Source organism: Onychostruthus taczanowskii, unplaced genomic scaffold (assembly GCF_017590055.1).
Source record: "Onychostruthus taczanowskii isolate IOZ18803 unplaced genomic scaffold, ASM1759005v1 scaffold2, whole genome shotgun sequence".
Lineage (NCBI taxonomy): Eukaryota > Metazoa > Chordata > Aves > Passeriformes > Passeridae > Onychostruthus > Onychostruthus taczanowskii.
The window spans coordinates 8,254,174-8,282,144 of record NW_024499239.1 but is presented as its reverse complement, the minus strand read 5'-3'; the positions used below and the strand labels follow the sequence as shown (position 1 = coordinate 8,282,144).

The window sequence follows — 27,971 nt, the reverse complement described above, 5'->3', positions numbered from 1 at the left end:
TGCTGCAGTTGTATCACTGGAGCTACATCATGCATTTTTGAATAACATCTGCCCTTACCAGGAGAGTTGTATGCTACTTCAACGTATTACAGTTTTTGCAATCTGATTTTATAAATTAAAAGTTACAATTAAATTTAAAAACCCACCTGGATAATGCTAATAAATGACTGTGTGAATAACTGAAGAAGCCCTCTGCACTGTTTTCTGGAAATTCTCTGTTCCAGGCTGTGTCTGTGCCCAAGCAGTAGACATGGGTATCTCTGCAGAACTGCCTTTTCTCTGAGTTCAGGAACTTTGTCCCTGCAAACACCACTTGGAGTCTTCCTCACAACTACAGGGCTGACCAACCACCCCTGTCTCCACTGCAGCAAAAATAATACAACCTAAGGATGTTTTTTAAATATTCTAAGAAATTGGGCTATTACTCAGTGTTGCATTTGCCATGGTTGGACCCAAAGGCCTTAGGCTGAGTGCTATATGGACTAATGATGGCTACTCTAAGGAGCTTTTTGTAGTTCTTTACAAAGCTTTCCAGCATGTAAAGGAAGTATCAAGACTTAACCACTGTCAGAAGTTTAATATTTTAAATATTGCACCTGACTATGTGCAATTATACAAGCAAGTTAAACCAAATTGCCCATTTAAAATAACTGGGTAAGCCTATATTTTTAACAATATCAAATCTTAACGTGTTTTGTTATCTTTCCATATAACTTGGATGCTTGAGTAAGTCTTGATTTCTCTTATTGTTATTGTCCTCCATATGTCATATATATACCAAAAGAAAAAAACTGTCCTAAAAACTTCAGGCTGTAAGTTACTTCAAACTGTAATATCTGACAGAACACTTCCTCAAGTGAAAGTGCATTGATTTCTTGTGTAGCTGATTTAATAGTGAGTGATAGTCTTGTGCTGAATTAATTTTACTCTCAGAGCTTCGCATACAGTTTAAAAATGAAGGCTGTCATTACCTATGTGAAATATTTAAGTAACATCTGCCGTTTTTAAAGAGAAATAAATTCAAACTTTAAAACATTTTTATGTGCACCAGTCATTAAGCAAGCCAATAGCAAAACTAGAAATCCAATATTTGCTATCTGATTATGTGCCTTGTGTTGTAGTCTCTAGATCACGTCTCATTTGTCCCTATTTATATTTTTGGTATGTGTGCACCCCACCTTCCTAAAACATACTCATAACATCAGAGTCCATGCTATATTAGTGAAAAGTGTGAATTAGTTCTATTGCAGTGCTTTATTGTGTACTTTGCACAGAAAAATTTGAGATAAGCATATTCAGAGACAAGTATTGCAATTCTTGATGCCTCTTCTAGTGCTTCTCAGACTGGATGTAAGCATTAACCTTAGGCAGTTCATAGTATTTCTTTCTGCTTTAAATCACTCCTGTTAAGGGGCTGATGTCTTCTATTGGTTGAGAAAGTGAAAGCACTGTAGTTTCATCTACTTCTGTGGTCCACTGGAGGTTGCCAAGAGGGATATGCCTGACTTTATAGCAAATAGGCATCTTAATTTTCTCAATCCTGTTACCTAGAGCAGAACCCTTAGTAGGAGTGCAAATTACTGGTTTAATTACTTTCTCTGCTCAGGAGTGCCACGTCACCACCGTGGGGAGATCTGGAAGTTTCTAGCTGAGCAATACCATCTTAAACATCAGTTTCCAAGTAAACAACAACCAAAGGACACACCTTATAAAGAACTCCTAAAGCAACTAACTTCCCAACAGCATGCAATTCTTATTGATCTAGGTAAGTACAGTAGTAGTCTGAAATTTAAAAAAAGGGTTTGTGGTCTCTGTAAGACACTTAAACGCAACACACAAAATGCCTTTCACTATTTAATAATAGGTTGTTGGTAAGAACTGCTTTTAATCTGGTGTGAGAAATCAAGAGCTGATATTTTTCCAAGAGGATCACAGCTCATGTGTGGGATGCTCCCACATTGAACTCAGTATTCATTATGCTCTTCCCTAATAAAAGCAAAAAATCAATGTCTTCCAGAACATAGCGCTGACACTTTGGTCCTGAGGGTCTGTGTGGGTCAGTTTAAGAAATCCATTATCATTGCATTTGAGTAAATGAATTTACAATGAAAAACTCCCATCAAAGGAAATTATGCACTGCAAGTAACCAAATGTCATGATAAAAATTTATGGGAAAAGTTGTACTTGGACTAATCTGAGTGATTAATGCCCATTGCATTATTTTCTCTTACATCTTTTCTGTAAAGCAATAGTACAAAATTGTCCCATCATAATTCTGCTCTTTATAACTACTCAAACAGTATTTAAGCATTTTTCACTGCAAGTGGATCTACCCCCTTTCTTGCCTGATGAGAAAGGATTACCTTTACCCAGAGCTGTCTGGGAGCCCCCATTTATTATTTTATTAAAAACTCGGTGTGCTGACTGTCTTCAGTGGGTACTAAACTGTGAGAAAATTTGTCAAGTTTAAATGGTGACCTAAGCTTTAGATAATAAAGAGGCTATTTTTTACTTTTTTGCAACACTTGGTAAAGTCAAAAAACCAAAGCAGTGCATAGAAAATACACAGGAATGTGAAAGAACAGGTGTGTTTCTGCAGGAAGTGGTGTGACCAGGGGTGGGAGAGGGTGGTGGTGGCTGTCACCTTCACTTTCCCCTACTTGGCAGACCTGCCTGGTTTTGACTTGGCACTGGGAAAGTAACAGTCCAAGGAGCTTTAATGCCAGCCGGGAATGGACTGTGTGTAAACTGCCTCCCTTCAGACTTTGCACATCTAGGCATTCCCCAGTTCCAGACAACTATCTTTTGTGTTTGAGAGAAATACGTACATGCAGCCAGAGATCATTGACTAGCAAATGCCTATTGGTCCAGCATACCTGGAACTGTTGATAGCCCTGCCAGTGAACGGTGGGACACTCAAGTGGTTGAGTGAGAGGTGAACAGTTTTGTGCTGGGTAAATTGAGTGAACACCTTAGCAGAGGTATAAGTGCTGGGACAACTCCTGGACAGTAGGGAGCACAGTCAGTCTGAGCTTGCTTATCTCAAATAGCAGTCTGGGGCTTACTGGCTCAGCAAGCTGTTCATATTTTCTACCTGGTTCTGCGCACAAACACTTCTCATCTTAGCCATGTGCTCTTCTTGTAGAAACAAATGACTGCCTGTGTTGGCAAATTGGTAACTTCATGGTGGTTTTCATGCAAGGTGTTGTTTCTGCCAGGGTGCTATTTGCCAGCCCACTAGCTGAAACAGGGATTGGGCCCTGTCATAACCATAAGGTGAATTAGGAAGCTGAAGACTTCCTAGTAATTCACATTGAAATAGTGCTGTGCTGCACAGTAACAGACAGCAAAACTGGACAGGCAGCTAGAAGGGATTTACATGTTCTGACTTGTGTGCCTTCAGGCCATCAGAAGCATTTTCTCTTAAGTCTTTAAGAATCCTTCTGAGAGCATGGACTTACACCTTGAAAGTAAGGTATTTCTCACTATATAGTGGTTGTAATACTTGACAACCTCTCTCAAATTACGCTAAATAGGTCTTGTTAAGACAGCGTGAGCCAAGGCTGTAATAGTATTGCTCACACTTAGTTGAATTGATGCATCCTCAGATGTAAGTGGTGCTTCCTGAGGTCAAGAGTGTGCAGATGGATGCAGAGCTAAGGTGTAGCTGCTGTTTTGCTGGCCCAATTTACATGTCACGGTGCTATCAGTGTAGGAAACCATCCATCACTAGGTGTTTGATGAACACGGTAGAAAATTAGGTTTTGTGTTATTACATTTTTAAAAATAAAGTAATAGGTACTTCCTTTCGCATGCTGGGGCTCTAGCGGTATCACAGTTATTTAGTCTCTTTTGGGCAGGGCCAGAGATGTTTGCTCCAAAATAAAGGCTAAAATTCTTAGTTAAGCCAACATCAGGGCTCTCAGAAGCACATCAGCTTGTGAGTTCAGCAGTTCTTCTCCTCCTCCATTTACTGGATTTTAGAACTTCATAGCATTTTTATTCTTGCTGAGCTTGTAACTCTTTTTCATGACTTAGCAAGAAATGAGCTTTGCTGCCTGAGTGAGGCAGTGCAGGCTTGCCTTTAGACTCTGCTGTAGTAACTTGTCCTTCAAGCAAAGGAATGCAAGCTCCTTCTCATTTGAAAGCTAGGAATACTTATTCTGTAACATTCAACTCTGACACTCTGGCCAGGGAAACCTACTCAGAACCGAATGCCTTGTCCCATGTGACAGGCTAGAGCAGCTACCACATGGCAGAAGGACTCTGCCCCGGGCTTTGTCTTGAAACAGGAGTTCTGATATTATCTGGTAGCAGAGCAGCATTCCAGGAGCTAAAGGGTGGGGTGGTATTTAACAAGTGGGCAATCAGAAAACAAGCTCAACTTAATACTAGAACAAAAGAGGTATTCAGATTTCTCCTCTGTCGAGGTATTTCACAGAGGAAGTTTGATAGGAGGAGGTTTTTCCTAAAAGTGAAAAATTTGCCTTTGGAAGTTTTTTTTAAAAATCTGCAAAGGTTAAGTCTTTAATGTCTTTGTTCACAGAATCACAGAGTGGTTGAGATTGGAAAGGAGCTCTTGAGATCATCTAGTCCAAATCCCCCTTGCTCAAAGCAAGGTCTGCCCAGGCTGCCTAGGATCATGTTTGCTCAGACTTTGTCCATAGATGGAGACTTCACAACCTCTTTTGGCAGCCTGTGTCAGTGTCTATCCACCCTTAAAATTTAAAAAAAGGGTGGAATTTCCTGTTTTTCAGTGTGTGCCCATTGCCTCTTGTTTTGTCAGTGAGCACTACTGGGAAAAGCCTGGTTCCTTCTTCTTCATTCCCTTCCACTGGGTATTTGTGCCCACTGGTAACATCCTCCTGAGCCTTTTCTTCTCTGGGCTGAACAGTCCCAGTTTTCTCAACCTCTCTTCTTAGAAGAGATGCTCCAGTCCCTCTGTTATCCTAGTGGCCCTTTGCTGGACTCTCTCCAGCATGGCTGTATCTCTTTTGTAGTGGGAACAGAGAACTGGGCACAGCACTCCAGATGTGGCCTCACCAGCGCTGAGTAGAGGGGAAGGATCAGCTGCCTCCAGCTGCTGGCAGCACTTTTAGTGCTTCCCAGGATACCATTAGCCTTCTTTCCTGGCTCAACTTTGACCTGGTGACCACCAAAACCCTCAGGTCCTTTTCTGCAAAGCTGCTTTCCAGATGGGTGGCAAATACTGGTGCACGGGTTTGTTCCCTGCAAGTGCAGGAATTTTGCACTTAACTTTGTTGAACTTTATCAAGCTCCTGGCAGCTCATTTGGATAGCCTGTTGAGGTCCCTCTGAATGGTAACAGGTGAATCTGTCACTCCTCCCGGTTTTGTATTACCTTCAAGCTTGCTGAAGGTGTGCTCTGCCCCATTGCCTAGGTCCTCCCTTATATAAGGGATCAGCTGGAACAAAGCCTCCAGGCACCCTGTCATCAAGGGCAACTGACAAGGGTTGGTTAGCATCAGCCTTACCAGCCAGCAGCAGTACCCTCACACTTCCAGCAGTCCCCTGCTGATCCTGGACATAGTCTCTGTATGCTCAAAGCTCAAGGAATCGAAGCCCAGAAATGGCTGCACAAAATGCTGTGTCTGTTGGCTGCCTCGATTAGCTGTGCTCTCACATAATATGTATATAGCATATATCGTTGCTTATATACAGGTACTCAATTCTTGGTACAGGCTGCAGGGAACAAAAAGGCAAATGGAGACTGTGAGGGACCAAGGCAAGGAGGGTTGTGATGGGAGACACATTTACATGAAAAACACAAAAAGAAAAAGTAAAGGGAAGGGGCCTCAGCCCACTTAGATGTTCTAAGTCTGTGCCTCAATCCTAATAGTTGTCCTTATTAGAACAACTTATAATAGTCCTTATAATAGTTTATTATCCTTTGATAAAATGTTCAGGAGTCAGTCTTAAAAATCAGCTGTTCCAAAGAACAGGTTTTCCCTACCCCCTGACAGTTTCTAAATTAACATTGCAATAACTGTAACAAAACAGTGGTAGAGTATACAAGTCAATTGTTCTGTATTGTTAACTTTCTTATGGTCTTCCTGTGGGTTGACTCAAAATCTACTTCTCAAAAGAACCTACATTTTTGAAAAACTTTAATTTGACAATATGATATAGTTTTGGGGGTTTTGTTGTTTATTTTTTAGTTTAAGTCAGTAACTTCAGCTCTTTTCGCAGGGCGCACATTTCCAACACATCCGTACTTCTCAGCACAGCTGGGAGCTGGGCAGCTGTCACTCTACAACATTTTGAAGGCCTATTCACTTCTGGACCAGGAAGTAGGATATTGCCAGGGCCTTAGTTTTGTAGCAGGAGTTTTACTACTTCATATGAGTGAGGAAGATGCTTTTAAAATGCTGAAGTTTCTTATGTTTGACATGGGCCTGAGAAAACAATATCGTCCTGACATGACAATTTTGCAGGTATGATTTCATTTTTTTTAAGTAAAAGATGCTATTGTTAAATAATAGTAATAATGCAATACAGCTAGCATTGTCAAAACCTGAACTTCAATTGAATTCTTAAAAATAGGGAAGGATAATCCAGGAAAAGAATACATCATCCTAAATTCATGATTTTCAAATCAAAATACTTCTGGGGAAACTATGGAAACCATAAATAAGAAGACTCCTGTTGTGTTCAAATGAGGTTCAAATGACCCTGCAAATGAGCCTGTTGTAGGCTCACAGGTGACCCATCCTGTGTCTTTTAGGTGGCTTCCAGGTATTTCTTGTTTCCACACAATTTCATCCAAACATCAATTGACAAATACCTTTCTCTGTTTCTGATGAGTATGAAGCATGAACTTTGGTATTATGATAAAACATGTTGATCTTTAGTCTCTTGTTCTTATTTCATGCAGATCCAGATGTACCAATTGTCTCGACTTCTTCATGATTACCATCGAGATCTCTACAACCACCTAGAGGCACATGAGATTGGCCCCAGCCTCTATGCTGCTCCCTGGTTTCTCACCATGTTTGCCTCCCAGTTTCCCCTTGGATTCGTATCCAGAGTATTTGGTAATTCCTCATAAAACTTCTCTCTGTTCTTTCTGAAGTCTTAAATGTGGAATCTGGGTATTAGGAGCAGCATTATGTCCAAGCAGTTTCAGACACTCAGGAGAAATACTTTGCTTACTGTGAACAGAACAACAGAGGTCATCCTATGGAGTATGCAGTATATCAGTAAAAGTGGAAGAGAGAAGGAAAGTAAACTACAGTCCGTAATGTCTTTTCATCCTCATTGTTACCTTTTCCCACCTTGTCACCACTTTTAGAGAGGATGTAAAATTTGGTGCCATGAAGGCAGCCATTGTATTATGACAATGACACTTCAACACCAACAACTAGTTATTTTCAAGCTGAAAAGAAATGTAATAAAGACATCATCTGAGAAGTACATCCATTTACTCCATCCGTCATTTCCAACAGTGTCAGCAGAAAATTAGCTTGAGCGTTATGTTTTAAAACACACACAGAGATGGCCCTTGCAGTGTAATTGTGGATTTACTCTGCAGAAATACAAGGCATTTAAGCTAGTGTTTCTTGTCTTGGTTACTGACAGTTTTAGTTCCAAAAATGTTTGGAATCATCTGGGGTTTAGTTTTTAAAGTCACTTCTGTTGCCTGTTTTTAATATCTACATAATCTTTCTTTTTTAATTAAATTCCAGTTAAGAATTTACCTTGATGCTCTCTTCTGGATATATATTTCATAGATTGTTTGGTGTCTAAGAAGATGCTTTGTTTCATTTTCACTTGTTTGTTTTTCCTCTTCATTATATGGTACTGGATTGTCCATAATGAGTGGGGTGTATTGGAGCTTTCTCCCCAGTTCTCCTCTAGTGAGAAACCAGTTTAATTTTCTTTAGTCATTTAAGAGAAGCAACGAAGAAAATTGGAGCTTTCTCCCCAGTTCTCCTCTAGTGAGAAACCAGTTTAATTTTCTTTTAAGAGAAAGCAACGAAGAAGTTGTTCATTAGCAGATTAATATTGACACTTTCTTGACTTAAAAACAATAAGTTTTACCTACCACAAATAGGAATATAGAGCTCAGGAAGAACCAACAAGAATCCTGTCTAGTTTCTGTTTAAGGGCATGCTAAAAGTAATGCTAGAAAAATTTACAGTGAAAAGGATGGTGTATTGAGTAAAACTATATGTCCCATGACTATCATCCAAACTCCAGGGAAAACAGCATGTTTTTTTCCTGGAAGAGTGCAAAGCAGGTTAATGTGCATCAAGAAGTGTATAGCTGACAGTAATAATCTGTAGGAATCAAATTAAGTGCTGTATGCAAGTGTCAAATACCGAGTTTATAATCAACTCATCTTTTTGTTAATCTTTCATTGTATTGTACATGGTAAGAAGTGTTTGGGGCAATTGACCTACAGTGAGGTTATAAAAGTGCCTTCTGTATTCAGTATATCTGGATGTCTGCCTTAATACACAGATTAGCATTTTCTCATCATTGAAGGACTGTAGGGTTTTAGAAAACCAAGACTTTGCATTACAATAGAAGACACTGATACATTATCTTCACACATCTGATTTTAGGTCAAGAAGAGAAAAGCATATGTGGCAGAAACTGTTGCCTCTTCAAAACCTCTGATGTTTTTTAGAGAGAAAGTTCAATGTGACCAACACCTGCAGCTTTGTATTTAGTATTTTCATTAAACTCAGCATTTCCTTTGTATTTAGTAACTTCCTGTCACAATACAACATGAAATGAATGACACTCACACGCTGAGATGTTCAAGGCAAAAAAGGTGCATTTATTTCTGGACTTTGATATTTAGAGAATTCTAAAAGTGACCATGGATTGGAGGATGAAACTGCTACCTCTCCAACCACACTGGTCAAACCAATAGTGTATCAATTTTCTCTTTCTCCAGAAAGGAATGCAAAACAATCATTATTTACATGAAAAGTGCGTGAGAAACTATTACAAAAATGTAAACATCAGAAGACTTAGAAGAACTTTAGAAGAACAGAGTGACAACTTTCTTAAAACAGTGTTTACTGAGCTGTTGGTTAGGAACATTGGACATACTCTTACATTAGAAAGTAAAGTCTTATCCTCATCCATACTAAAGACACTGAAGCACAACTTTAAACAAAAAAGGTTAGAGCTGTCACTCTGCCAGTGGCTGTCAGTAGCAACATGGCAAGTTAAAATCCAATCATTTTTGACCTATGTCTTCGCACACTTTTGCAGAACATACAAATATAGATTTTCATTGCTCACTTATTAGAACCCTTGGGAGGAGAGAATGTTGATGCTGAAGTAACTGATTTATAGGTTATTAACAGTCTGAGATTGCACTGCCATTTTCTAACATGGTAGCTCTGAACCCCTGGTATTTGAAGCTAGACCACTCATATTTAATTATATAATTGTTACAGACCATTCCTTTGGATTTCCATACAGCGTGCTTTTTGCAGGCATCTAACAGGTAATATGTAAATGTGTGTTAGACTGTTTTATGAATCAAACAGCAAAACTCCTTTTAAGTTTTCATTTACCTGTCCAAATTTTCAACACTTCTCCTGAGCAGGAGCTGATGAAAGTACAGTGTTACAAAAGATGCATCCTTTAGTACCTCTGCTTACTTATTAATAGAGGAGATTTGATAGAATAGTGTTTATTTTGTTTCAAGATTGTATATAAAACTTGCTTTTTTTTAATGCTGTAGGCTGGCAGTCATGCTGACATTAATTTGGGTGTCTTGACTGTGTTGTTGTTGGCTGGGAGCCCACTTAATATGAAGCATGGGGAGTGGATAACAAACAGGTCTTTGTTAAGTACTTGCTGTTTTAAATGAGAGAGGGATTTTGGCTGTGTATTACCAGCTCAGTCATACAGACATTCATTAACAACTTTCAGGTCACCTTGAGTTAATCTGCATGTCGTTATGGGACAGGTGCTGAATCATAAAAACACATTCTTTTTAGCTCTGCTTTTTTTCACTTTGTGTTTCTAGCTGTTCTTCAGCATTTCCTGTCCTAATATAGAGCTTTCCCTATGAATCATTTTCCCATACTTTTGAGTTTCAATAGAGAATTGAGGCAGATGTGTGCTCTGTTACCACTTTTTAATCATTTCTGCCACTGGAGTTCACATTCAGCTCAACACAGAGCTGAAAAATGTTCCACCCCTTTTAGGACGAATGGCAAGAAAGTGTGAGATTTGTGCTTAGTTTCTTGTGCTTTTCTTTCTTGGAGAGAGAGAGAGTGAAATGAGTTACGGCTTCAACATGGCAAGCTAAAGAGTGTAAGAGGGGAATTTCATTATGATATAAATTTGGAAATAGAGTTTGGTTTTCCTAAGAAAGGCTGTTAGCCAGTGCTTTCATAGGTTTTTCACTGTATCAGAGATAACTGTAGTTTTGCTAGTAGCTGTTTCCCTTACAGCATGGTGGGTTTTTTCTATCTCTTTGCTTTACTTTTTTTTTTTTCTTTTTTTTTTAGTGTTGGGACATAATTTTTTTTTCTTTTTAATTTTTGGTTTTTGATGGTTTTGTGATTGGTTGTGGCTGCATTCACAACTTCAAATACAAAGCAGGGAAAGAACAAGAGAGAAGCCCTTTCAAAGTAAATTTATATTTAGGAAATATAAAAACCCCACAGTATCTTCTATTTCTCTATCACCTCCATCTGTATTGTTTAATTTGTTAGGTGCTTCTGTCTGTAGCAAGGTGAGCCCTTCAATGAAACCAGGAGCAGATTCTGACAGTAGTTAGCAGGAAAGTCAAGTGCAGGGCAATGCTGTTTGTACAGACTGAGTTTCTTGTCTGATGTCGTTATTGCAGACTTCTATTTCTTTACTCTATAAATACATAGGCACTTTGTAAAAGAAAAGAAAGGAAAAGACATTGAAAGGTCACTGTATATTGTGGTTTCAGTGTGCTTGGTATGCCAGGTGCTGTCATTGCAGGGCCACCTGCAATATTTACACTTCAGCTGTATGACTAAGATTTCAGGGTATTTATTAATGTAGCTATTAGCATATTAACAGAAGTGGTTGAGACACATACTAAAAATAAACACATGCACCTGAAACTTGAGGCTACTGGAAAGTGTGCATTTAGCCTCATGTGCTAAATGTTGTTTTGTAGTTTTGTGGCTTTTTCCACCACATGAGAGAAAAACCAAATTTCAGATCTTCAGATGCGCCTTCAGGTATTGGTTTTTTCTCCGTTGTATTATGATTTTTAAAGGGCACTTGGATTAGATTCTTATTCAAATTTATATTCCTACAAACATGAAAACAGCCCACTAAACTATTACATGCACAAAAAGTGGCAACATTGATAAACTTGACTACCTAGTTTATTGTAGACTTAGCTTAAACTTGAACTGCTTTTTTTGGGTTTTTTTTGTGAAAACTCACTAAACAAATTAGTAAGTGATTGTGTTAGTTAAGTGTGCTATTCACAGTAATAATCTTGATCCTATAAAACTTCTAAAACTGTAGCCAAAAGTATGTGTCCAGCACAGTGTATCTAACCTCCAGGTCACTTCTATCAGAAGTTGTTGTCCTTTGACAATTTACTGTTTTGATATTCTTGTCAAAAGATGTGTTTGCTTGATATAATCTGGTTTTTCCTTCTTTTCACAGATATGCTCTTTCTTCAAGGATCAGAGGCTATATTTAAAGTGGCTTTAAGCCTTTTGGGAAGCCACAAGCCCTTGATTCTGCAGCATGAGAATCTAGAAACTATTGTTGATTTTATTAAAAGCACTCTCCCCAACTTGGGTTTGGTACAGATGGAAAAGACCATTAGTCAGGTATGAAATAAACTGAACACATGAGAGGTATGCAAAGGAATGCTCTTGTTAAGTTCCCGACAGAAAAGGCAGAGCAGCTACTACTTCAAGCTGAGAACTCTCTTGTAGTTTGGAAGATGTTGAAAACTTTTGGAAGCAGATGACTTGTAAACTAAGACAACTTAGTGGCTTTATATGGTATTGTAACCATTCGTTATTGTAACTTTATGAAGCCTTTAGGGAAAATTAATTTTTTTTTTACCAAAGAAGCTTGCCTTCCAAGTCTCATATCAGAAGCAAAAATTGACTTACAAGAGCCTCACAAATATTAACCTTGCTTAATGAAATTAGAAGCCTTCCCACATCCACTCTTTCTCTAGTAGCTTTCATGGTACTGGCCCAGTATGTAACAACAGCACCTTTGTAGTTCTGTCAGGAGTACATGAGGCAGTGCAGACTGTTGCAGTGAGTAGTGACTCTAGACAGCAAAACTTGGAATCCTTGATGCAATTCTTTTAAACAGCAGACAAGGAAAATGATGCAATATTGCTAAATTAGCAGAATACTCCAGATGATACTTATGGATTATGAAAAAAACAGAAATTATTTCAATTAAGGCTTGCCTGTTTGAAAACCCTAAGTGTTTTCTACACTTGACATATATACTGCAGCAGGCAAATAGAAGATGGGCTTTAGCCAGTTTTTCTGAAGGCCTTTTGTGGTCCAGCATAGGGGCTGTACTGTGCAGAACTGCAGATGCTGACAAACCCCCCAGGGGCTGCTGGAGATCAAAGCTCATGGGTTGATCAGAAAGCAGCAGCGCAGGGTTCTGCAGAGGGCTAGTGAGGGCCTCCCTCTGAGCCCTGGCAGCAAAGCTTCTGGGGGACACAGCCCACATTAGGGCCAGAAAAAAGGCTCCTAGTGCTTAGTGTCAAAGGAAAGAGATGAGAGCTAGAAAGTCTGTGCAAGAGGAAGGAAAGCAAGGAATTTCCAAGGGGTGAAGGGAATTGTGTGTTACCTGCCAGGCTGAAAGACTTGCAGTGCTTGGGTGACCTGCAGAAAACCGTGTGCTTTGAGCTGAAGGAGGGAGGGATGCTCTGTTCAGGCAGCCCTGACTGCTCTAAATTGGAAGTGGGTAGGTAGAAGTGAGTAGAAGGAAGAGCAGTTCCCTGCTTTGATCAGGGCTGACTCTGAAGAGAGCAGCTGTTTGACCAGCCCACAGTCCATACACAGCTCCTGGGTTAATCCCCATGCTCCTCATCCTTCTGCAGCATGGCCTTTGGTTCCGTGCCTTAACGTGCCTTCACTTAGCTAGGTTTCATTTCAAAACTTTTTATTGCCTCATGTTTCCCTTCTTTCAGATTTGATACTCTGATTATGACAGCAGGGACTTCCCTCCCTCCTCAGGAGCACAGAGGTTAGAAGTGGCAGAGGTGATGAGAGGAAGTAACATTCTGCCCTGCTGAATTGCACTGATTGTTTTATTGAAATTTCAACAGGGTGTCTTCTCCAGAAATGCTCAGATTCACAGAAAATGAAAATTCCCTATGTGTAATCAAACTCGAGTTAAAATTCTATTTCAGCCTGTGCTTAGATGCTCAGTACATACATTTCTGCTGCTATTTAACTACGAAGTAACCTTTTATTTTACATGTGACAGAAACATTAAATAAACTGATGTTTTCTTTAACCAACAGTTAAAGTTCTGTAGACAGAGCAGATAAATAAAATTGGCAAATATTCCTGTTATTTTTAACATGTATTTAAGATGGGATTTGACTAATTTTCAATATTTATAAAGTACAAGAGATTTAAAAATAAAGAATGACCCTGGAACTTCCCTTCTTGGGCTATTTTTCAAATACATTTTAAAATCAACTTTTATTTCTTCTATGTTCTGTGATTGGCACACTTGTCCTTTTCATTTACTACCTTCTTCACTGCTTGTAGTGGAAATTGGAGTCATAGTTATGAATAATTTGAAGGCAGATGCTTGCCAAAACCTAAAAAAAGGAAAAGAAAATAGTAGGTTTTTTCTCTTGGGTCACTTTGCATCTCAATGTATTTATCTGCTTTTAAAATAAAAGTTTTTCTTAATGTTCATGGATAAGACTGAGCATTCGTTTCAGTGATCTGTAGTTAACAATAATAGAGATCTATTTTGATGTTATATAATGTTTTTGTTAGGTATGTTAGTGTAAGGAGAGAAAATTTCAGTTTCTTTCAGTCTGTAAAAATACTATAGAGTCATAAATAAAGATAGCAAAGTCTACTGTTTTTCATTTAAGGCTTTTATTTTACTTAGCCTTACACTTGTACATGTGGCAGGTGAGTTTGGACCACACTTTTTCTGAACTGACAACTAATTCTGGGTATGACTAGAAGGGTTTATGCCAAAACTGAGATGTATTAAATTTGAAAAGGGAAATACTCTGCAAGTCCATGCCCTTGAAGCCTTTATTGTAAGTAGTTTTGCTGAAGTCAGGCAGCAAATCAATAGCAAAGTTTTTAAGTAGATCCAATGCCAATGTATTGCACTCCACTGTCTCAGGCTTGCCATTTCCACAATAGGAAATGTGAATGCCAAAAAATAAGTCCTTTATTGTATGCATTGATTAAATATCTGAGTCTAGACCTAGATCAATAGATTTTAAAGCCTTGAAAGAGCAATGTTTTAATCTGCACAGCACTGAATAATATTTTTATGTACAACAGGTATTTGAAATGGATATTGCCAAACAGTTGCAAGCTTATGAAGTTGAATATCATGTGCTTCAGGATGAGCTTATAGATTCATCTTTAAATGACAATCAGAGACTGGATAAATTAGAAAAGGCAAACAGCAGCTTGCGCAAACAAAACTTTGATCTCCTGGAAGAACTGCAGGTACAATTTATATCTCATATATGATTAACATTCTAATTTTCTAATTTATGCACCTTTTCAGAAGAGGCTGCCCTATACCACATCACAGGAGGGATTGGTGTTTGGTCTAGTGAATTTAGAAGGTAGCCACTTTAAAGTTTTATTTAATTTAGCCCTCAAAGTTTACATGCAGAAGGAATTGTGAGAGTGGGGTGGTTAGAGCATATATTTGTAGTTAGTGAAAAGTTGATTCAACACACTGCCTCTTCTCTTGTAATTAAAATCATATCTGTAGAAGATAACTAAAAATAAAGTGCTGTTTCAACTTCAAACTAAAAATAAAGTGCTTTTTCAACTTCATTTATATATTTTCTGTCACTGCTTTATTACAGCAGGGATACTACTCTGTCAAAAATTGGTAAACTAATTACAAAGTCACAATTTAGGGATACTTTAGAGAAAGGATACATTGTCTATAAAGACATACTTTCTATTACAATTTTTTTAGCTGTTATCCAGATTTTTTAAACATTATGTGAAATAATAATTTCTAATATATATAGTCTGCAGCTTTTTCAGAGGCAGTGCACCTGTTCTTTGTAAGGGGTAATTCTTTGCTTATGTGAGCAAGAAGTCAGTTTTCTGGCTGCTTTATAACAGGATGTTTGTTGTAAAACTTTTGACTGTGCATTTAATTTGATGGAGAAAGGGACTTCAAGGGTAAGAAGCAGACATTTCAAACCACTTGATTATTGTTAGACATAAACTTTGTAAGATAATCGGTGAAGGAAGTTTAGGTTTCTCAGACATTGGTTCTTTTTCCTGACTAAGACTAGTCAATCACCCGGATTTAGATTGCCTAACAAAAATTTGCTTCAGCTGTACATTCTGATCCTGTGAGATCTGATCCTGTTTTAGGTTCTAGGTTGAGCCTTAGAGAAGTCAGAAGGAGAGGCACTCTTCTGCAAGATATAATCATAAAGCTTTGGGCAACATGGACAAGGAAATTGTTGAATATAGTAAGGGGAATATGGATTTCTGGGATGATATTTAAGATGTGATGCCCTGTAAATACCTGTATCAAGGATCTTCAGCTTGGGAAGCATGGGCTAGACAGTGTACTGTGTGGTGGATTGAAAACTGGCTGAATGACAGGTCTCAAAGGCTTGTGATCAGTGGCACAGAGTCCAGTTGGAGGCCTGTGACTAGCAGTGTTGCACAGGGTTCAATATTGGGCCCAGTATTATTTATCTTATCCGTCAAGGACTTGGATGAAGGGGCAGATGCCTCCTCAGTGAGTTCACTGATGGCACAAAGCTGGGAGGAGCAGCCAATACCCCAGAGTGCTGTGCAGCCCTTCAGAAGGGCCTCGGCAGAGAGAGAGACGGGCACAGAAAAACCTTCTGAAATTTAACAAGGGCAAGTGCAGGGTCCTGCAGCTGGGGAGGAATAGCCCCAGGCACCAGCACAGGCTGGGGGACAGCCTGCTGGGGAGCAGCTCTGTGAAGAAGGGCCTGGGTGTCCTGCTGTCCATTAACCTTGTTGCCAAGAAGGCCAATGGTGTCCTGGGTGTATTAAGAAGAACATTGCCAGCAGGTGGAGGCAGGTGGTCCTGCCCCTCTACTCAGTCCTGGTGAGGCATATCAGGAGCTGTGTCCAGTTCTGGGCTCCTCAGTTCAAGAGAGACATGGAGCTCCTGGAGCAGGTCATCAGCATATGAAGAGAAGGTGTGAAGTGGATGGAGCCAGGCTCTACTCGGAGGTGTGGAGCAGAAGGAAAAGAGGGAATGGGCAGAAACTAATGGATAGGAAGTTCCACCTGAACATGAGAACTTCACAATGTGCTTGACCGAGCACTGGCACAGGTGGCCCAGAGAGGTTGTGGAGTCTCCCTCACTGGAAATAATCAAAAGCAGTCAGGACACAGTCCTGAATTACATGCTCTAGGGAACCATGGTTGAGCAGGGAGGTTGCAACTAGATGGCCTCCAGTGATCCGTTCCAACCCTATCCACTCTGTGATTCTGTGATCTTCCACCCACTCCTGTCCCTATAGACTTGACAGCCTGAAGCACTTTATTATGAAGCTTGTCTCCACTTGAGTGCTGGCAAGTCAGGGGGAACTTAACTAACACTGTAGTGTTGGAGCAGTCCCTTTGTCTTGGAGGTGGGCTGCATCAGACTTTGTTTCATAGGGTGGCAGGTGGTGCATTGCTGATAGGAGGAAAATGCATCACAAGATAATGTCAATGGGTCAATATAATTTGTCAATATTTTGTCCCCAAAGGCTGAAGTTTGTAACCTATCATAATTACATGATGGCTAGTGGGCTCATCAGAAAGGGAAATACTTTCCTGAAAGCAAAGACCACACTGTACTCGTCCTGTCTCCAAATACTACCAAGTGCTGAAACTTCCAAACAGATATCTGACATTGTCAAAGTACCTACAGGTCTCACACGAGGACTTTGAACCATCTAATACTTTGTTTCACCATGAAGTAGAATGCCAGTATGTGCAGCATTTTGAGGAAGAATTTTTGAATTTTTTCACAATGTGTTTTCCATTTGCATAGTGCTCTAAATCCTCTACTCATTTGCCTTCAAACCTGATATTCATTGGACTCCATGTTGAGATGAAATGAGGATGCAGCTAATATGTTGAGTTGTCTTTGTTTTGCAAAGCAACAACTGTGGCTGGCCAAAAATATCTCCCAACTGACCCATACAGAAGCTTATCTTAACCTGCAGTTCTTTGGTATAAAATTTGCAGATTTGGTAACTTTCTAAGTTCATTACTTTACATTATATTCTGAGTTTAATTTTTCATAATTTCTTTAGTATTTTATATATAGTCATGTATCTCAAAAAATAAAGATGGTTTCAGTCATTAATGAATTTACCTTTTTTTCCCCTCCTATCTTTTTACTGTGATAGGTGGCTAATGGAAAAATCCAAAACCTTGAAGCTACAGTAGAGCTTTTATTGACCAATGAAGGCAAACTGAAGCAGTCCATTCTTGCTCTTGAGCAGGAGCGAGCAGCTCTGCTGAAAGCTGTGGAAGAGATGCAAAAAAAGATGGGTGATACAGATGGGAAGCCTCTTCTTAGTAGACAAGAACTGGATGCTGACTGACCTGCACAGTTGTAAGGAAGCAGAGAAGCTGAGCAAGAAACAAAGGGAAGAACTGAGTCATTTTGTCATGATCCATGGGGATTTGACGTTGTCGTGTTTGTTGTACACACCTTACTGTGGCAAAGCAAGATATGGGCATGGTGGCTTTCCATATCAGAGAAGCTGGTTTCCTGGGGAAAGACTCTTCTCTTCTTAGTATGTAGAAATACTGTGAAGAGTAAGATGCCACATAAGAAATAGTAAACAGGAGAAACTTACTAGTGTGTGCAGTCATGCGCAATACACTGTAAATATGGTATGGATTCTTCAATAAGTGCTTCTAAACCTAAGTGCTTTGGGTTTGTCACAGTTTTGTTTGTGTCTGGATCACCACCAAGTTAAATAGCACATCCTTTAGAAGGTCTTTTGAAGAAATATGTCAGTGTAAAACCTTTGAAAGCATGACTGCCCCATTGCAGCTGTGCAGTGGTAACATTTACAGGTGATTTGTGATTGGACTTGAAATTTTTGTTGGTGTAATTCCCCTACAGCTTGGCTGGGTTCTGTTAATTATGTTGTTTACACCTCAGAAACTGCTTCCTGATGCTTGAAGGTGTCAATCCATTGAACTCCAGGGAGCTGGACATTATCATATGTAACTATGCATAACTGGGGGTTGCCTTCCTTTTTTTTAAGTATGTTGGTTTAGTATATTTCTTCTTTAACTACAATTAATTTAGTGTATTGTTTAGTTAGCATTATCTGATAAACATACTGTATATAGTAACTACATTATTCTTAACAAAATATACTGACATTAATTTGGTGAAGCCTGTGACTCTTGCAGCATCATTCAAGGATTTCTATTCAGACTCCTCAAATTTCATCTTATTTATTTCTGACCTGCTGTGTGATGTAAGACATCTTTTATTGCTGGGAAAGTAATGTCCACTGTCATTTTTTTCCCCTTTATTTGCTACTCTATGCCCACCCATCCTCTGAGAAATCTAAAGACTTTTTCTGAGAAAAAGTGGAATAATTTCAAGAGCTTCATGGTGTGCCAGATATGCTTAAACTGTTTCATAAAGGATATAGAAGTTCTAGTTAGGACACCATTATTTTGCAGTGCATCTTTCAAATAAGATTAAATATCTGAAAAAAGTAAGTCTCACTTTTCTTAATGCAAAAGCAGTTTGAAGCCAGTTAAAGCAACATTGTGCAATAATAGCCATTGATATGCTTTTGTTGGGGTTTACTTCAGAATTAGGAATATTGCCATCGGTTTTTTCAGTTGCTAAACACTGAATTTATAGGCACTGGTGTTTTGCTATAGTGGAGATTCACCCAGGACGTGATTTTTATATGTTTGGTTTTTGCAAGTCCACTTTATATTCACTTAGTATTGAAATTCCACATACATAAGTTATTAATAATTCATTTACTTCTTCAGCTTGTTTTTTTTAATTTGGAAATCCACAGTGAAGCTTACGCTTCATGTTTAAAATCTTGTCATAATGGACCTCGTACTGTTAGATCACTCAGTAATGTTGCATTTTTACAGCATAGCGCCAGAGTTCATACAGTGACTTTTTAACAAAAGCAATAAAAATAATAATAATAATCTATGCCTACATCTATGTTGTTACATTTTTTGGTATTCAAAAACAAAACCACAGTTGGTGGGGTGCCAGTTCAGAAGCATGTGAGATGAGACTTGCCCTGGAAGTACGGTGCTGTCTACAATGGTTGATAATTTACATTCAGCTCCCTGGTACAATGAAACAGTTGCTTCTATATAGTTAGAAAAGCCTAAACTTACTTGTTACCTATTTACCAGTCAGGCTTTCTGGGAACAGTGACTCTAGTTCTCATCAAAGTGCACTAAGTAATGCACTTACACAAATTCTCAGTAAAAGGCTTTGGACCTGAAGTTGAAGGGAAGTAATACCACTTACCAAGTTTCCAACTTTGTAAAAGCTCGGGGCTTTTCCTTCTGGAAGTATGAGAAAGAAGTAATAGAGCCCAGAGCTAGTCCCAGATACTTGATACTCCAGCTATGCTGTAGCTGAGCATCCTTAAAAATGTGTAAAATTAGGTCTCTTATTTTCTGAGTACCAGAAATTGTCATCATATACTGTCTTCTATATGAACAGTAATTTCTGATTCAGAGAATATTTTTTTAAAAAGCCACCTGCAAATCCATACATCAAATCCCTCAGCAAAAATAGCAAATGAGCCACTCCCAGAAAATCCAAGTTGAAATAATCAACATTTTCTCCATATCACTTCTACAGATAAAAATCCCCAGCAGTGATGCCTAATCTTTGAAGAAAAGAAAAAACAGTGAAGAAGGAAGGAAGGGGTTCATTGGTACGTGCAGCTTAGGCTTTCAAAGGTGCATGGCAAAGGCAGCAAGGGTGCAGTGTAAGTGTGCTAGTGAATTACATGGATGCAGTGGTCCTGAGAGAGATTAGCCTGAAACGTGGAAAGAACTGATGTTGACATTTGCAACAAGAAAAAGGCAGGATCTCTGAAACCTTTGCAGTGAACAGCGCTGCATGGACAGAGGACCGGCTGCAGTGGGTCATGGTCACCAGTTCTGGTTTGGTTTTCTTCCAACAAGTAATTGTGGTAGGTACCTGGGACTCCCTGTGCTTCTGACTGTTTGATGTACTTCTTCTTGCCCTGGTGTTTATTTCCAGAGATCATTATTTAATACAGAATTGGAGAAATGATACAGTGCCTATCGTGGGAAGATCAAAGCACTTTCATAAAGGCACAAGTTCTCTTGTTTAGAGTGAGAACTGAGTCACAAAAAAGTGCAATGACTTGCACCAAATATTTCAATTTCTCACTGGTTGCTGGCATCCAGTGCAATTCAGATCTTCTAAGTTGTGTCAAACTGGTTTTCTGAAAGATTCTTCCAGAAGGTCTTGGTATGTACTTGGTATGTCAGGCAATGCTCTGCCAAAACAATGTGAAATGGGAAATGCTGCCACTGCAACCTTGTCCTTTACTGGCAGCTATTCCTTCCTCCCAAAAGTAACTCTCTCAGGCCCATTAAAACATGTTGTGTCCTTGCCAGGTACCTCCTCTGCAGGTACCCAGCACACACCAGCTCTTGCTTGACACATACTCAAGTGGAGGCACTGCCAGCAATCCTGAGCAGCAAGGACTGTAGTATAGCAGTCAGTAAATATTCTTGGAATTTTTTTCAAACATAATAATCTGACAGGAACTGCATTTAGGACTAACTCACAAAACTGCAACTAGTAGGACTCTGAATGAAGGACAACAGTCTCTGCATGGCAAAGACAACATAGCTGATGCTTTTACTCCTTTAGGATCTTATTCCATCACTCAGTGAAGCAAGGAACACTGAATCCATTTTTTTACTTCAAGCCCACTATAATAGGTGCTGCAATTAATAGATAGTAATAAAACAGCCTGGTATGTCAGAATGGCAGAGCATACTACTTTGTAGCCAAGTCAGGTGGGATACTATCAGTGCCCTCCCTGCATTCCCCTCTCTCCTGGAGATTAGGCTGCTTAATTAGATAATGCAGACATCTGTCTTAGAGGCATTTCAGCATTGGGCCTCCGTGCCTGCTGGCCTTGCAACCATTCAACAGAAAGCTGGAAGAAACCAGCTGCTTCCCACAATGCCACCATCTTTTAGGAGATGCATTTAAACTGCATTTCCTGTGCTTGGTCCTTGCCTGAGCTGTGTTGCAGCCACACCTGCATCTGGCTATGTATCCTTGTTGATCCTGACCTATGGGCTTGGCTTTCCTGCTTGAGCTCAGCCTTGACTGGTCATCTGAACTGTTGACCTGCCTTGCTAGTGTTTTTTGAGTATGGTGGGACATGCTCCTTGTCAGGAAGTTGTTCCCTTTGCCTGCCTGTCACCCTCAGCCCCTGGCTCACTGTCCCCTTCAGAGCTGCCCTGCCCCTGCTGTTCCCCAGCACGCAGCTCAGGTTTCATATCTACACTGCTGCTGTTTCTGGGGCTGGGCTGGTCAGGGCTTGTTTAGGTGTCTGTGCATGCCACTGCTCTGCCCTGAACAAGCCAGCCTGTTCTTCTAGAGCCTGCTTAGGCACCTCCAACACAATGGTTGCTCTGTGTAACATGGCCCTTTACTAGTCTCCCATCCATTTCAAAATTCTATGTTCACATTCTTTTCCACATCAAACGCTGCACTGTATTTGCAAACACAATTTTGGTGTTGATGGCACCAGAAAAAATGCCTGAAATTAATACATTTTGACTACAGCTGGATGAATGCCGTGGTTGCTTGAGGCACCTTAGATCATTGCACAGCATTTATATGGTGTCACGCCCTGTGACATGAAGTAATTTTTCTACAAGAGAGCTTTACTAGAGCAGGTGCGGGGGAGGGAGGGGAGCGCTGGCAGCCAGGCCAACCAGCGGGAGTGCAATCCAGGCATTTCTTTCAGAAGGCACATGTGCAGCTTACACCCACTAAGTTTTACATAACCTGAGTTAGGGTGGATCACTAGGTACTCATTTGCTCATGTAGCTGCCAGAAAATGTTCCTTTCATCTAGACAAACCTGAGGCTGCAAGAACTTTCTGTGCCTCAAAGTAGGCCTTTTCAGCATAACCCAAAGCAAATCAAGAGGGACTTCATTATGTACAAGACTCTAGTTGTTCTTTTGCCTAAATGCATTTTTTCTTCTGTCTCATTGTATCATATATTTTCATGGTGCTAGAAAAGCATTGGGGCTATAGATGCTGAAAGATGATGAAACTCCTCTTGCAGAGAGAACAGAGATCATTAAAACAGAACTTCTGGAGAAGCTTGTACTAGCTCAGCATCCCGGACTTTTCTTGTGCATTGTTTCAGAACCAAAGAGATTTTAGAAAAATTTCATTACATTTCTTTTTTGATTGGGAACCCCTAATAAAAATGTTCTGGCAACAGCCATTGATCCTATATTCAACCAAATGCCTATTTGTTTTTGTCATTCTCTAGCACTCTTCTGTAATACCTTTCCTTTTGTTAACATTTCACACTAGACTGCTTGTCTGCAAAGGAGATAGAAATACATTTTTCATTTTCTAGGTAAAAGCAGAATATGATAATTATCTGTTGTATCTGTCTGGTCCTGTATTACTAGTGAGGCAGTGAGTTTCCATTTCTCAGTAATTATGTGCAAATCATTCTAATCAAGATGGTCCTCAGGAAATAAAGTCTTGCTACAATTTGGTTCATCCTATTGCCCTCTTTCTTTTGGAAGTGGGGGAGGGAGAAGGAGGCACAAGGGTTGACTGTTTCACCAGCATTAAGAAATTTCAAGTTCAGTTTTCTCAGATTTCTTTTTCATAAGTTGTTACAGGATGAGTGAATACTAATAACACTCTTATATACAGTCTCATTTTTCTGTGTTGCCAGTATTTGATGCATGGGATGTTGTTGGCTCTGTAGACAGTGACATTTCTTGTAATGTTGCAGACTTGGAATTGCCAAGGCAGTGGTTGTCTTCAAGAGCATTTCTTCCATGCACTAGTTAAGATAAGCTGAGTAGCTTCGAGTCAGCTGCTGGCTGGGACTTTGAGCTCATGAAGTCATGGGTTCTTGGTGGGATTAGTGGTACATGTATGTCTTCCCAGCTCCTTATTCACAGTTTTCTCTTGGGGCATATCACAAAAAGCCTGATTGCAAAACAAACAAAACCTGAAATGTGGTTGTTGTTTAGTGTTTAATGGCCTGATACACCAATTGTCTCTGGTATTTTTTGATAAGGAATCTTAAATGGTGGTTTCAGTGGTTAGAGACTGAGGTAAGAGGCAGACACAGAGGAGCAGTGAACCTTGCAAATGGAGAAATAGCAATGTAATTAGTACATAAGTACAGAGTCATGTTAGCGCATTTTTTACAGGAAGCTTGTCCAGCAATTTGTTAACAGACCTTATGTTCATTTTTGAGAGAAGGAAAAACCAAGATGCTTATTAAAAATGGAGAGAGATGGACTGTTAGGAAGGCATGTAGGGCCAGAGAGGATAAAGCCATGACATTTTCAAGACCTGCAGCAGGATGTCTGACATACCATAAAGAGATGTGAGCGCAAATGCCCATTGAACTGAGAGGCAATACTAATCTGAGCATGGTGAAATAATTGGGATAAGCCTCAGAAAACCTTCGGGTTTTTTTCAGTCCCTGATGGAGCTCATAAAGGAGGGCTTCAGTGTCAGCAGGGTTTTTCTGATAAAGAAAATGTTCTATCCTTTTCAAGCAGTGGAGAAAGTCAAGTAAGAGCTGATTACATAACATAGTAATCTGGTCAGAATGACTTGCTAGAATGGAAAATAAAAGAAGACTTGTTAATACAAAAATATCTTCCATATCTTCCAAGAGCTTCTGGCATATATCTGGGATGCACTGACATCTTCATCATGCTGAGAACAAGCTTCCGTAGTACCTAGAAATCAAATAATTTAAGTAGCAAATTCAGCCACAGACACTTAGAACGTGTAACTTTGCTGGAGCTTACGTGAGGGCAGTCCATGATGCTGATCCATTATTTTGCAGCCCCTGCTGGAACCGTTTTTTGGTGATACCTGCCACCTTACCTGACATTTAATGAAAAAGTTATTTGCTCACAAATTTGGGGTTTATTGTTTGACTGTCATGTTTCTGACCTTAACTTCATTGTTTGGCATTAAGCTCCTAAACTGTGTCAAAGGAATAGAAAAATTGCTTTAATGCACTGACTTTGTAGGAAAACAAGAAAAAGGATGGTGAGACAGAACATATGTAGGTGTTTTACCATGCCTGAACAGAAATTGTACCTGCAGAAACTCCAGGTGACCCAACTGGCTCCTGCAGGATTTAATGGGATAAAGTGATGGAGTCATATATAACTGCTGACTTCAGTGTTACTGCATGCTGCTTTAGATACGCTGGCTGGCATGAAAGGTGCCACAGCAAGCCACTACCCATACTCTGGTAGCTGCCAAGTTCCACACAGGGTAGGAAAAATAAGTCAGTTTTAGCCTAAATCCAGCAGGCATAAACACAAAATTACTGGCATTTGTTTAAAAGAAAAAAAAGAGGAAAGAAAAAAAAAAAAAAAAAAAAAAAAAAAAAAAAAGCTAGCATTTCAGATTTTCAGATTCTCTACTTATTTGTTCCAGCATCTGAGTTCCAGAAAGCAATACTATTTTAACTGGGGCTAAAGTTTAAAAGACATTACTAAATAGGGACAAATTAAGGCAACAGGTGCTTAAAATTGTGGACAAATTAAGGAATATATATTTGGACATTTGAGTGGACCTGTTTGTGTTGCAAGTACAGTAAATTCTTGTTTCCCCTTTTAAAAAGCCTCATGCTTCAACAAAAGATAAAAACTTCCACTGTCAGCTTTTGCTTAAAAAAGAAGTAGGAAGTTCTGTGATTAAAGGAGCATAAGTGTATGTGAGAGAAGGAGGAAATGAGAGTTTCAGAAGCAAAGAGCTGACAGCAGGGATTTACCCAAACCCTTTGTATGACCTCCAGATAGATCCCAGTAAAAAGCATGCAACAGCTCACTGCTGTGGGCTACGAATTTCAGGAATTTTTAGTTACTACAGTGACTAAAAATTCTCTCAGAGAGAAGGTTACTTTCCTTCTTCTGTATTCCCCTCCCACCAGCTATTCTCTTTTGCAATATAAAGTGGGACATGCACACTACACAGACATAAGCAGAACATCTGCAAGCTCTGTTGTCTGTCACTTGAGCACCCTGTCCTGATGAGCCAAACAGTCAAGAGGAAAAACATCACTGGGGACTTAGGTAGTTTCCTCTGTGAGCTGTGAGGTCCACGAGAGTCACTGGCTCCGTACTAATACCAGTCCTGTGCATTTTGGTGAAGCATCTCTTCTGGAAAACCAGCAGCATATGATCCAGCAAATGTCAAGAGATGATGCCTCTTCCACTTTCCATGAGAGTTTGATCTAGAAGGGTTGACCCTTATTGTGTTCAAACAAGAACTAAACATTGAAGACCCTGCAGAACCAAAAGATTTTGTTGTTGTTGTTGAGGCAGATCAACCATTGGAATGGAGTTCTTGAAAGATTTTATGTTTTCTCCCAGATTCCATTACCAAGCATGGTTTCTGCCCAGAAATTGTTGGCACTGCCAGCCCTCTTCCCTGAGGAAACTAAGGGCATGGGCAGTCTGGAAGCTTTTATGGATACCCGGATCTGGCTCTTTCAGTCAGAAAAGAAGGATGTAAGTTAGACATGTACCCACCATTCCTGATGAATGGTTCCAAAGTCAGCTCCTCCCTTCCATTCCTGATTCTTGGCTATTTTTCAAGGTGTATCTCCACAATTCCCAAGAAGCAGATTTACAAAAACCTGTCTGTGATCAGAGATATACTAAGCCTTCCAAAAGGGATAATTAATTTTACCCAGAACCCACACCTATTGCTTTGCTTCCTGGCCAAGTTTGTTAGTTTGAGCTCAGTGCAGTCCCAAACTCAGGCAGTTACATGATTCCCAGTTTGGAGTTAGCCTGTGCCCAGCAAGGCTGGAATACAGAAAGAGCTCACTCATGTCTGCCTACACCATTCCATGTTGACTTGCTTTGAGTGTTTTCAGGTCAACTTCAAGATTTCTCTTGGCTAAAGTACAATGAGCATGCAGGCAATATGAAGCATTTTACCAGCCCCTGACCATTTATATTGTGGGCTTCTGTACCACCTTTCATTTTTCCTACTTACTGGAAGACAGGAACAGATATTGCATGGGATGGACCACTGATGGTCTTCTGCATGCCCCTGGTTAGTCCTGCATTTCCATGTTTGTAGATAGCATTCTTGCTTCAGCACCCACTGGGAGCTCATGTTAAATGTGCTGGCAATGGCCATGGCTCCTAAGGTCTTTTCAGTCATTTTTGATCATCCCAAGATTTATTCTGTAGTTATAGCATAGATTATTCATTTTCAATTATTTAATTTCCACTGTATTAAGGCATTTTGTTTCCACAGGACACAATATGATATAAGAATCAAGACCAGTCAGAAACCTTCCTAAGCTTCTTGTTCTGAAACATCATCTGTGCAAAAAATCTTCTATACCTGCATTTCTTTTTCCCCATGGAGGTTTGCAAGATTCAGTGAAGTTTCCAGTCTGGAATTACGTACATCATGACCCCCCCAGCTTCCCAGTCCTGTTTGCAGTCCTAGCTGTTACATAGATGGGCAAGGCACTGGTCTGAGACCAGATTGTGTTTGCATTTTTTAAAGGTAGGAGCAACATTTAAAAGCAAGCAACATTTGAAAGCAAGGACTCACAAGTTGTCAGCTGTGTTAGTTTACCAAGCCCCCACACATCCAATCTAATGTTATCACTGGATACCAAACTGGCCTAATTTGGAATTTAAAAAAAAAACAATTATGAGTCTCACTGGAGGTTAAATGGAATTGGGAAAAGATGTACTGAATATTCCACAAAGAAAAGGCCAAGCTCATTCCCTTGCCTTAATTCATTTGGTCATTTTTCCTATTTTCTGACTGTACTGAAAGAGCTTTTTCCAGCTCTCTCCAACAATCTTTTGCAAAAAGATTATAAAGCTTCAGGCAATTAGCCTAGGTATGTAGCAATTGCTGTTAGTGGAGAAGGTTTAAAAATTAAATAGGTCTCATACCCAGGCCCATCACAAAAATCAGGCTGATTTCAATATAGTCTTACCCTGGGCATATTGTAATGATCTTCTTAATTACAAGTTTTAAGGACTTTCTGTCTCTCAGATCTACCATGTTCTGTCTGTGTAAGTGAAGAAACACCAACAATTGTGAAGTATTACCCTGCTGTATCTTATCAGAAGGGAAGAAATTTGATTCTAAAAAGAAAACCCACAAAACTTTTGGCTGATATTTTATTGTCTCATTTTACTTTCCTTTTAATGCCTGATATTCAAGTACCCAAATTTATCCCCAGGGAGGAATTTGATCATCGATTCCAACTGGAACAGGACGACACCCTCAGATAACAAACTGCTTCTGGGGGAGGGGCTCTGTTGTTGCTGCTGGGGTTATTTTTTAATGTGTTTATTACCCCAGGAGTTTAAGACCTAAGCCTGTAATCTCCAAAGCAAAGCAGCTACTGTGACCCCAAGCCAAGGAGGTGCTGTAACGCTGTTATTCAGTGTTGTGCAACCCCTGCGGCTGTGCTGCACAGAGCGCTTCCG

At 39.7% G+C, this 27,971-nt stretch overlaps 1 protein-coding gene across 2 annotated transcripts in view; it reads left to right on the top strand.

The window, feature by feature from the left end:
• The window catches only part of TBC1D1 (TBC1 domain family member 1), a 100,935-nt gene extending 81,527 nt beyond the window's left edge, over positions 1–19,408 (top strand). For both annotated transcript variants that reach the window (XM_041403089.1, XM_041403088.1), the window contains 6 exons: positions 1,607–1,765; positions 6,210–6,454; positions 6,895–7,054; positions 11,652–11,821; positions 14,516–14,686; positions 17,599–19,408. In XM_041403089.1, coding sequence (XP_041259023.1) covers positions 1,607–1,765; positions 6,210–6,454; positions 6,895–7,054; positions 11,652–11,821; positions 14,516–14,686; positions 17,599–17,796 — 1,103 coding nt within the window. In that variant the 3' untranslated portion in view covers positions 17,797–19,408. The remainder of the gene's footprint in view (positions 1–1,606; positions 1,766–6,209; positions 6,455–6,894; positions 7,055–11,651; positions 11,822–14,515; positions 14,687–17,598) is intronic.
• Positions 19,409–27,971: the final 8,563 nt, after the last annotated feature.